Below are 12158 nucleotides of genomic sequence, written 5' to 3'. Positions count from 1 at the left end.
AGGATGAGTCAATGATGGGGCAGAGAAAGGAAAATTCTACTTGGGAAGTCAAGGGAGGAATGACTACAATAACTTGGTACAATGACAAGACCCAACAAAAATAACTGCTGAGGAACTCTGTCCCATGAACTTGGCTCCCCAGCAAGGGAATGAGCCACTCCAGGGCTATATGTTTAAACATAGCCCACATGGAAGACATATGGAGTCCTGCAGCAGAGCCAAAGTCCACAGAGAGATGTCAGAGAAAGTCCACTTCACTCCAGAAAAACCACCCACTGTCACCCATCAGAGAGCTGAAATAATTGCAACTACTTCAGTAACATGCAGGGGATAATCAAATTGTGGATGGTTCAGGTTTGAGTTAGCAAAAACTTTTCAAAGACAATTTTTCAGAAGAAAAATAATTAAGAACTATGCAGATTCAATGATGGAAACATTTCATGGATTCATGCTAAATTTGCTTAAATGTTTTGGCAAATGTTCCCGGAACATTTCACTGAACCATCTTCAAAACAAGTCTTTTACGTAGCAAAATTAAAATGTTGGTCTTAAAAATGTTAAATTGATTTTACTGATTTGGTTTTCAACCTAAAATATTTTAATTTGAGTAAAATAACCAACATTCTGTTTCATCGGAACTATTTTCCATATTTTTTTTCTTTGGCAATGCGAAATGGAAACAATCAGCTCTTTACACAGCTTCAGTTCGGAAGAAACCCAAGTATTAGATAGAAAAGAAATGGTAAAAAAGCTACTGTGTGACCCAGCTTCTTCACAGATTTCTCTCATCTTCTCTGAATTTTTGACTTATTTTATGTAGTCCAAGGCTTAAAACACTGAAATCTACTTAGTTCTGGCTCCTGACTGAAGGCAGCATGAAAACAGCTTTTCTGGAAGTGACAGGTTGGCTCTGAGATTTGGCTTTATCATCAGTTCTGAGGGTCAAAGAAGAAAGATTATATTTTTTATTAAGCAATTTTCTACCCAGAGAGTACAAGTGGCCATTGAAATACTGTTTCACAAGAAATACTTGGACACTAAGTAATAACTACTAAAATAAAAGAGTTTCCTGAGCATAGCAAAATGCAGGAACAAACTTTTGTTTCCAACCTTTAGGAAAAGTGGGGCATGACAGTGAAGCCAGTTTTCAAACAGCTCTGAGAAATGGTCATTAGGGAGGGCAAAAAGGAAGCAGGGAAACAAAACTCATCTCTTAACCTGAGCTGGACTTGACACCAGATGTTCACATGTTATTGTGATAGCACAGCAAAATGTCGCAGCATGAACAGTCCATCTATGGCTGTCAATCTCTTAAACCAGAACTGAGCACTGGGGCATCACCTTTTACCTGCCCTGGAACTGGGACTTGGGATCTGTGTCCTTAATACGAGGGGAAAATTACAGAGGAAAGAGGTCAGGCATGTTTGTTATTAAAAACTGAGATGCTGAGATGACGAAATGGGCCTGCAAGGACTTGGTTCACGGGGCAGGAAAAGGAATGTAGGATCTGAAATTACAAACAGCCCCTGCCCATGGGATGTTGCCTGTGCTTCATGTTTCACCTATAAAAAGAAATGCAGCTTCAGACACCCCCAGGGCTTGTGTAACCCAACACAAACAGAGAGGGGCTACAAGGGAAGGGACCAAATGCACAGCTGTGGGATGTGTTTGCTGTCTGGGGGATGCAGAGGAGGTTGTTGTGCAAAATCCCCTCAATTTTCCTCAACTGGAGTCTCTGTTCCCAAGACTTCCTGCTTAGCAATGCAAAGGGAGCTAACGCCACACAGCTCCAGAGGTATTTGCCTGAGCCATGTCCTCCACAAGTTACAGATGTCCTGATTCATAAAACTCCTTTGTGAGAACAAGTAGCTGGGATTTCCTCTGCTTCCTCCACCTTTCCCCTGCACTCATCACCCCACGTGGCCTTCTCAAGGCCACTCTTGATGTCAGAGTTACACAGTAATTGCACTTCTCCCTCTCTTCCCCCTCTCCTTGCCTCCATGAAAACACGGGAATGCAAACACAAGGATGACCTGGGTCTGCCTGTCTAGCTTCTAGATAAAAGGATGTGATTTTTGCTGGAGGAGCGAGATGCTGTCCCTTATTCTGGTTCACACCTGGCCATGTGATGTGAGGACATTCTCCCAGGTGGATTGAGGTGGCAGATCCAGTGACATTCCTGCTGTCTACACAACTATCCAGCTGCCCTGTCACTGTTCTCAGGTTTTACCAGCATCCATCTGACTGCTGCTGACTGAAGGGAGTTTTCCTCAGCTACAAAAAACCCAACCTGTACAAGGCCACGTGTTTTGGATGTGACCAAGACAGATGGGATTAATAGGAGCTTGCAGACATCCAATTAAATCTTCATCAACCCAGGAAGGCAGGATGACTGCAGCCTGAAGCTGGCAGGGGGAGGCAGCTGGGGGGGAAGGAAAGGTTTCCTGTACCTCAGGAGCATGGGATTGTTGGGAGGATGGATAATTCTGCACTTGGGAATATTGTAAGGATAACTCCAGAGAGAGCCACGAACCATTTGGTTACTGTGACAGCAGTGGCTGGGGAAATACTGGGCTTAAAAGAGCAGTTTCTATAAAGTGATGGAGACTGAACTGTCCAGGAAGGTTAATTTTGCTAAACAATGATTTAGATCTTGGTGATTTTTAAGATATTTAACCATTTCTCCCAAGGAGTGGATGGAGGAGTCTGTGGACTCCAGGATCTGAGGTTCAGTCCAGAAACCAGCTACAATGCCTTAAGCTTGTCCTAAAGAAAAAGCCCTTCTCTTGCCTTGTCATTGCTCTCAACAGAAGTGGGAAAGCAGCACAAGGGAGAAATGGAAATTGCAGACACAGGAGTCCTGGCAAAGAGCTGCTATAGTATAAGAAGAGTTGAATCACTGGTTTGACACTATTTCCCCCCTGTGCAGTTTTGGGCAGCTAAATCATTCTCTAAAAGCAAACATCTAAGAAGAGAATAAAACATCCGACAGGAGGAGGAGAATACACTTAATGGTCATTTTCCACTGCCCTCCTGAGCAATCAGAGCCAGCAATAAATAACTGCACCTCCCACTCCTTCAGACTAAATAAATCCTAGAGCTGAATATCTGTAGGAGGAGGGTTCTCGTGACAGTGAGACATTTACACACACAGCTTCATGCTGATTTAGCTGAAGCTGTGTGGTTTTGTGCCAGCACCACTAAATCACTGCAATCAAGGCCCCTCTCCATTTTGCTTTTTCTAAAGTGATTTATATCAGTTTGGGACAAGGCAATTTCCTCCCAGTAGGAAGCTGAACTGAGGTGAGGCTCCTTGAACAGGAGCAGAGGTATCCAACACACAACAGTTTTTCCAGGGGATCCACCTGGTTTGTTTGATACAGGGCTGCTTTTTCACACCACATCTTTCTCCCAAATGCATTAATGCAAACTCACTGTCAGTGTTGGATCATCTCCTCCCCATCCCATCATGTAAATAACAGAAAAACAGTGGAACACCAGGTAATTGTACATTACTGTCATCATCAGTGGGAGATGGGAGCTCCAAAGAGGATCTGAGCATAACTTATCTATATTCCATGGAAAAGGGGATGGGGCAGATATCAAAGAAAGAAAAATCAAAACTAGAGTGTCATGAATGGAGGGAGAGTGAGAGGATGGGGTATAGATGGCCAGGGTGGAACCAGCACTACAATGCTGAATAAGAAACTACAAAGGGGGTTTCACATGCAAAATTAAAACACAGTGCAATAAGGGAGTATTCAGATCACCTTATCACCTTTCAGTCCATGTTCTCCAGGGTTCCCCATCAGCCCCTGAAAGAACAGAAAGTTCAGAGTGAGGTTGAGCCATGGTGAAGACTTGCTTGGGTCAGTAACATTGCTGTTTGCTGATGGGGCTGGTGGCTCACATCCACAGCACTGGCCTGGGACAGTCTCAAGGTCCAATGCCAGACTGCTCCCAAAGTGTGCTCCATCACACATTCTTCATGTGGGAAAATGCTTCTGGAATTCTCCATTGAGAGCACCAGTGGAATGTTTTTTCCAACATCACTGCTGCCCATCCTTTATCTCAGGACAGTCACCTCTGCCCCAAGGAGGAACAGAACAACCTTCAGCCCAGCCACGGAGGGATGAGAGCTCAGAGAGCTCAGAGATCCCCTCACCTTTAATCCTTTTGGTCCTGGATAGCCAATTGGTCCAACAGGGCCCATGTCACCCTAGTGAGAGAAAGAAAATTACCACAGTCATTAGGTGCAAACCCAACAGAACCCTGCATGTGGGGTGAAATTCCTCTGATATCCAGCCTCAGTATCCCTGAAGAATGCACTACTGATACCAACAGCAGCATCCTGGCAGGAGTCAAGGCTCTTTGAATGTGCACACAGCCCCTAAATAAATGCAGCACTCACAGAAAAGAGAGGAGAGGCAGGAGGTGGGGACAGAGGGGTCTCATCCTGCTGCAGTGAGAAGTCAGCGTGGCACTGTGTGCAGTCTAACACAGGAGGACAGCAGAGCTCTGGCTGCTGTGGGCACCCATGTGTGATGTACAACAGAAACCCTTCAGTGCTGGTGTTGAAACGGGCTCTGGCTGCTCCCTGCCATGAAGAGAGGCAGTGACAGGGTGCCTGGCCTGGCCTCAGTGTGTAAATAAACAGGGCAGGCTCCCTGAAGGAGCGATTCTCCAGCCTCAGCCCCGGGCCCGCGGTCACGCAGGGAGAGCTGGGCTGCAGCCACCCCAACAGAGCCCTTTTCATAGCTCCCAGCATAAAGACTGCTTGTGGAAATGCATTTACTTAGAGCTCTGCCCACATGGTTAATTAGGAGAGCAAGAGGCTTTAGTTACACCTAATTCTGCTCTTCAGCCTCTCTTACACCGTGAACCAAACTCTGCAGAGTGTGTGAGCAGAGCCTGGCTGGTCCCTGGGGTGGCTGCAGGTGGCAAGGGCCATGTGTCACCTTCTCCAGGCCCTGCAGTGCGTGCACACCCTGGGGAAGGAGCTGGAGCTGTCCTCCACAGGGAGGACAGGGCAGGATGGATGTGCTCCCTTCTCCCCAGGAGGACTGAGGAGGTCACTCTTGGTCTGTCCCACTAGAGATGCTTCAGCAGTCTGAATTCAGGAGCTGCATCTTACCCTGGGACACAAAATCTGACTCAGCTTGACCTGAATCTCAGTTTGAAGTTTGGCTGGGCAAGTGTGGACGGGAGCTTCTGACTCCATCATCTCTAGAAGGATCATGATGACATTTGCCATCTCTGGCCTTACACTTTCTAACAAACACAATATCTGTGAGATAATGGCTACAAGGAAAAGAGAAATCTTTCCAAAAGCAAGAATGCCTTCAATGGTATTGTTTTAAATAGCAATCTTCATCTTCCAGTTTTTTGACAGGAGCACATCCTTTCTGCTGCTATGGCTAAAGTAGCTACTTTCATCTCCACTAATGAAGGGAAGCAGAGCTAGTTCCTGGTTCCATGGAAAACCTTCCTTTGAATCCACCTCTGCCCCAATCCCCCATCTCCAAGATGGGTGTTCCACCAGATTCCCTGCTGTTCCTTCCAGGAATGTGAGATTTCTGGGTTTGTGCAATGCCTAGTGCAATGGAGGCCTTGATCTAAGCTGACACACACTCCTGTAATTTAAGCTATGGAAAGGCAAAAGGGGAAGGTTTTAACCATTCCTTGCAAGTCAAGTTTCCATGGTTTGTCACAGCTGAGGAGGAATCATTATGAAAGAATGCTGTAGTAGTAACAGAGCCTACCAATTTATGTGCATGGAAGGGAATAACCTAAAACAAGTACTGAGACCTAAAAATAAACCACACTAAGTTCAGCTGGAGGAGCTGCCACCCATCCTTACAGCCATTTATCTCCTGCTGGGGGAAAAGTGGTAATGAAGGGTGGAATTTGGCTGAGTAAAATTACCTGGATTAGTGATGGGATGGTGAAAGTGCTTTTAAAATTCCTGTCTACCCAGAGGACTGACTGTTCCTGCCCTCAAACTCCCCAGTGAACAAGAACTGTGTGTCCCTGAGGTCACTGCTGACAGGGACTTGCTTTTTAAGAGATCCTGGTGTGGAATGAATGCTGCATCTCTGAAGAAAAACCCTGGCAAGTGCTATCAAAAGGGCATGTTACCATGAAAAAAAAAAAAAGACACTAACAACAGACTTCCAATCTGTTTCCTTTTGCTTGGAAAGGGTTTGCCCTCCTCCACCTCCGAATCCACCAGGAAACCCCCTCTCTCCCCAGATGCCACAGCTCCCCCATGCAAACAGTCATCCTGCTCACAGGAAGAAGAAAATCTGTGTGCAGTTAGGCAGGCTGAAAGGGTTAAAGCCCGACAAGCCAGATCTCCATTTGTTTTTGTACTTACAATGAGTCCAAGGACTCCAGGAGGACCTGGGGCTCCCAATTCTCCCTAAAAGGAAAGACAAACCCACATGGTTACAGAGCACTTTATAGACAAGCAGAGACTGAAAGGCAGCTTAGTGTTTCAGGGGTTTGAGGGAAGGGAAAAGAAGGGAAAAGACCATCCCTCCCCCTTCCATCCCCAGCCCCTTTCCCCTCCAAAGCAATCCAGAACTTCCATTTTCAGGAGAGCACATCCTGGGAAGACACAGGCTGCTTGTTTTTGGCAGTAATTCCCAGGGCTGACTGCCCTCCCAGGAGCAGGCTGGATGAAAGGAACAATTCAGGGGAGAGGTGGGAGCCTGCCCCAGGTGAGACCCAGCCACTGGCAGGGAGAGGGAGCGGGGGACATGGGGAGAGCAAGGCTAAGGTGGGAAGGAGAGGAAAGCTGCTGCTTTAGCACTGGGAAAGGTGAGTTTTGGGAGTGGTTATGTAATAATAAAAGGAAAAGGTAGGAAATAATAGGAAAAGGTAGACTTGCATGAAAATGCAACTGGGTAGTTTGGGGAGAGGGTATGGCAGGTTCTGGTGCTGGCAAATGGGAGTGTTTTGGCACCTTGGAGCTCATCATTCCAAGGGTCAGACTGCTGATGGGGCTTGTGGAGCTGGTTTGGCTGCTCAGTTTCACCACAAACGTTCTCTGTGTGAGCTCTCCAAAGCCATGAAGAAGCTCTAGCAGGTACCTGATGGCATCTCCAAGTGGAGCAGAGCAGAGAAGCTCTGCCAGACCCTCACCTACCCAGGTCCCTGAGCAGTTCAGCAACCATGGGGTGCTCAGCCTGTCCTGGCCATGCTAACAGTGAGCTGCTGGCCAGGGCAAGGACTTGCTCTGACACACCTCCATCTCCAGCAGGGCCTCTCAAAACAAGTGCATTGGAAATGCTGAACTTCCCTTTCACTCAGACAGTCCTGCCCCTGCTCTGGATCATGCTGGCTACTTCCTCTGACAGCCCTGCTCAGTTTATGGTGCACATCTGGTGGAGCCCCCTCCAGTGCAATAGAGCTCCCCTTTTATGGAAAGCTTTGCCTAGTGGAGAAGGAAAGAGAAGGGGATGCAACGTGACTGAATGTGCTCAGGGCTCCTTGGCTAAAGGGTTACGTGTGTTTATTTTATGGGAAGTGGAGTAAAGGACTATTGGGCAAGCACACACACAAAAAAGCGTTTCATAATCTCAACCAGCCTAAAATTGCCTTTTTTTTTTTTTCCTTTTTTTTTTAATGGCCAGTTCCTTTCCTGCATACTTGGGACATCTGTGGAGCAATTGTTCCTCATGGGTGGGATTTCTGTGTCCTCAGAGCTACTGTTATAAGGTCGGCTGCAAGCTTTCAGCCAAGGCCTGGCATTACTGGCTCAGGAAGGAAAGGGAGCATCCCAGGAATGCTGAGCACAGGAGCTGCACGGTGGCCTGGGTTCCCCAGGAAGGGTGGCTGGGCTGCAGGCTGGGGGGATGCTCAGCTCTTGGGCCCACCAGCTCCAAGAGGCACTTCCCAGATTTTCTGACTTGTGTCCTATTGCTATTCCTCAGGAGAACGGCTGTCTGTGGAAATGCATGAGCTCACAGCTAACAGAAGAGGATTTCCTCTTGGAAGAGGAGGGGGTGGACTCCCCTGAGAGATGAGGACAGGACTAGTTGTTAATTTGAGCCATTCCCTGGTCTAGGAAATGAAGGATTTACAAGTGGCCTTTCCTGGCTATCAGTCCCTGACCTGTGAGGGAAATCAGGCTCTATTCTCCTTTTTTCAGCACATGGACCGGGCACTGGGACAAGAGAGAAGGAGATGAATCAACAGCCCTTTCCCACGTCTAATTCCTGTGATTAGGAGCCTAATTGGAGTGGCTGAAGCACTCCGGGGGAACGTGGGATCTGGAATGCCATGGCTGACAGTTCTCATCAGCTGGCAGGAGGGAAGAATGCCCCTGGGCTGGAGGAGCTGTGCCCGGAGGGGCTGCAGAGGAGATCAGAGGCTGTGGCTGAGCCTTCCCAGCCAGCAGGGGATCAAACAGAGGATGTGGCAGCCGGGCCTGAGGCCCTCCTGCCCCTGACAGCTCAGCTGCACACCCCACCTACCAAACCTAGCATATTTGTGCGCTCCACAAACAGACTTTCTGGCATTTTTCTGCGTCTGTGACTCCACTTGTGACCCTGTGAACCTCCCTTTAAGTCAGCCCAAACAGTCTGTTTTCATTCTGCCATGGCCAAGGCACATTAATATTTAAGAGCCGTTGATAAGATGAAAGAGGAGCAATCCTTCTGGGTGAATTAACGGGACATTTGCTGCTCTCCCAGGCTCTGGGAACAGCCATTCAGCTGACTGGCATTGAGAACATCTTCTGAATGGGGCTTAGACAACTTGCATATTCAAAAGAAAACAAAATAAGTTATTTAGGGAAAACAAAAAAAAAAGTCTTCCTGTCCTGCAGGATTCCTGCTCTTCCTGGTGGGCTGGCTGGAAATAGCAGTACAATCAGAATGTTTTCCACTTTGGGACTACTGATTCCACTCTGACCCATGGCTTAAGTTGACTGAAGGATGGGAAAAGTCCTGCAGAAGTGTTCCTTGGGAACATCATTCTTTCAGTTCACTGCATTTATGATTCTTGTACTGAATTCCCACAAAGGCTGGAGCTGTAGCTGAGCTTGGCTTGGTGATTGGAGTCTGTTGTGAAAATAACTTTTATGCTGCATACATGACGAATGGGAGCTTGCAGGCACATGTGGAGTGGGTTACTTCACACAAATCATCCCCTCAAACCCCAGAGCAGCACGGTGATTATGTGTGAATAACCAAGGCAGCAGGAATTTCAAAGATGAATCAGTGCTGCTCACATGCTAATTCGGGGAGAACCAACAAAGTCATTCAGAAAATAATTTAGGATAATTAATACATCTGAGAGCTGCTGCAAACCACGAGGACACGTTCTGTGAGCAGTGGCAGACACAGCACATCCCCACAGTTTACTGCTACAAGAGCAGAGCAAATTGAACTTTATCAGCACCCAGCTGCTTAAATGACCTCAGTGACCATCCTGACCCAATTCCCAGGAGACACATCCCACTCTTAGGAAGCCAGCAGGGGTCAGATGAAGACTGAAGGGCAAGATCTCAGGAGACTGGAGACTTTTACTCCCCATGCAGTCCCAGGGCTGGCTGAGGATGCAGGCAGCAGCTTGGGCTGTGGAGTCTGTCCCTCAGTGCTCCCAGACACTGGAGCAGGGAATCTGTGCCCTGTGGTGTGGACAACATGGTCCAACACTGCCTACTCTGCCAAAGCAACATCCTTGCCTTTTTTCTCTTTATTTTCTCCTAGCCACACCTTCTGGATAAGAAAGTACTTGTCATGACTGAGGTGCAGGGAAGGCAAGAGATGGAGACAGAAAAGTGAGGGCAAATGACCTGACAGTTACAGGAGCCAAACACAGGAATTTTCAGCAGGGATGTGTATTTTTTTTTTTTCAGGAGGGGCAAAACCAACCAGCAGGTGCCACCAAGATTAAAAAAACTCCCCAAAACTAGCATGATGCAGTACAGTGTGCTGTCTACTGCAAAAAAAAAAAAAAAAAAAAGAAAGGAAAATGTTATGAACTTACAGGGTTCCCATCGATGCCTGGAGGTCCTCGTTCTCCAAAATTCCCAGGAAAACCCTGAGAAGAGGAGGCAAACATGAATGTTAGTTATTGAGGCTCCCTGGTGCAGTCAATCAGTTACAAACCACTCCCCCTGCACCCCGTGCAGCACTTTGGGAAGCAGCAGAACATGGGGACATGTGGGACAACCAGCCTGCCTGTCCTCATCCAAACCACTCCTGCCACACCAGCACAGCTCAGCAAGGCCAAAACTCCTGATTCACAAACTCACTGCAGTGACTATATTAAAAATGGATTGCAATGTGAATTATTTAGTGCTGTCTGCTAACAGGACCCTTTGAAGAGCATCCCCTCCTCTCAGGATAGCTGGACAGCACAAAGCCTCTTGGAGCCCATGCAGATGCTTAATGGAGCTGATGGGAGATGCCTGGTGAATTCACTCCCTTTCAGCTTGCCAGAGGAGCAAACACTTCCAAACTCATTCCAGCCCACACCCCAGGGCTGTGAAAGGCCATGTTTACTACAGGAAAAAGTCACCACAAAAGAAGACTTCATCTCATTATATCCGAGACAAGTTTGGAAGACTTCAGACAATTGTAGAGAAGGGAGGGGAGGTGCTGAGCCAGAGCCAGAACACAGTGCTGGGACACGTTCTCTCTCTCTCTTGGACAGACCCTGTGCTCCTCTAAGCCCCCCAATTCCCTGCCACAAGCAGATCCCAGAGCAGATTTCTCTTCCCTGTCCTGCCATGCTCCGTCTCCCACAGGAAGAGCTCGAATTGGGAGTCAAAGTAAAAGTGCTTTATCCCCTTCTCTGCTCACCAGAATATGAAGGGCAACATGGGCATCTTCTGAAATACCTGAGAGCTTAAGAAACAGAGAAGAAGAAAGGGAGAGGATGCTGTCCACTCCTGCCTGCTTCCCTGCATGCTACAAACACTGGGAAAAGCAAATCTGAGTGGAATGCAACAGCCAATGGTGACAATGCTTATCTGGAAACCCATCAGCAACAATGAAAACTGAAATGATCACAGCAGACAGAGCAGGAAAACCACACTGGGAAACTGTCATCCAAGACCTCCCTTGACCTTTGGGGGTTTACAGCTCCTGGTGAACAGAAAAGGTAAAAAGTTGCTCAGTAAAATCTAAGGTGAGAGATGGGAGACCTGTTTAGGTCAACAGAAATTCTGCTGCTGACCTCAGAGCCAGCATTTCAGTTTTTCTGTACCAATTCTCTACAGCATGAAGGACTGAACTGACATGAGATATTGCTTGCTTGGATTCAACACTTTTATTTTGTGGGAATCATTGAGAATAGGAAAGTTGTCTGCCTTTCTCCAGCTAGGCACTACATCCCTGAGGCCTGTGCACATGCCAAGAGGCTGTGGTAAGCAACCACTGGAAACAGCCTTCTGCCATCTAGAGACAAAGATGTCAAATATAACAAGAAGGCAGGGGGGCCTACAATTTTCTTTAATGAAAAAAGGAGAAAAATAACTCTTCTACATGCTGAATCAATCAGATCAGAAGAGAGATGTGCAGGGAAAACTCATTGCTCAGGCAAGACAGAAAAAAAAAAAAAAGAAGATTGCCAGAATATTTTGCTGTTTACAGTCATGTGGCTTGCCAAGGAAAATATGAGTGTGCACAGACTGATACTGTACTTGCACTGCTGCAGATTTCAGCATTCCCCCATCTCTCCTTCCTTCCTCAGGGAACAGAGCTGGGCATGGAGTGGCCCATGGGTGCCACTGAGCTGCAGCCTGGCCCTGTGGCTGCTGAGCTCTCTGCTGTGGAGCTGAGCTCTCACCAACACAGGGAGATTTTACTGCTTTGAATGGTACAATGAAAACAATATTGCTACAGCAGCATAATATCAGCTAGGAGAATGCTTGCTCCAGACTAAAACAGCACTGTCTGAATTTGGTTTAAAACTGTGGCAGTGTGACATAAACAATGTGCTCCTGTGCCAGAATAAAAGAACTCAGATAAGGAACTATTTAAATGCATATGTTTTGCACATGTGTTTCACTTTTTTTTATGCCTCAGTTTCCAGCATTAACCTTGCTGCTTAATCACAGGAAATTTGAGGCACTTGGTCGATAGAGTTAATAGAAGTCTAAATTTACACAGGTTTTCCAGCACTAGATCTCCAAATATCTA

The 12158-nt window shown here is 47.1% G+C and overlaps 1 protein-coding gene across 1 annotated transcript in view; it reads right to left on the bottom strand.

The window, feature by feature from the left end:
* The window catches only part of COL27A1 (collagen type XXVII alpha 1 chain), a 144937-nt gene that overhangs the window by 72785 nt on the left and 59994 nt on the right, over positions 1–12158 (bottom strand). The window contains exons 13-16 of the mRNA XM_066562636.1: positions 10000–10053; positions 6377–6421; positions 4166–4219; positions 3771–3815 (exon numbers count right to left, since the gene is read on the bottom strand). Coding sequence (XP_066418733.1) covers positions 3771–3815; positions 4166–4219; positions 6377–6421; positions 10000–10053 — 198 coding nt within the window. The remainder of the gene's footprint in view (positions 1–3770; positions 3816–4165; positions 4220–6376; positions 6422–9999; positions 10054–12158) is intronic.

Source organism: Molothrus aeneus, chromosome 19, assembly GCF_037042795.1.
Source record: "Molothrus aeneus isolate 106 chromosome 19, BPBGC_Maene_1.0, whole genome shotgun sequence".
Taxonomy (NCBI): domain Eukaryota; kingdom Metazoa; phylum Chordata; class Aves; order Passeriformes; family Icteridae; genus Molothrus; species Molothrus aeneus.
Note: the sequence above shows the minus strand (reverse complement) of the source record. Positions and strands in the feature narration are given on the sequence as shown.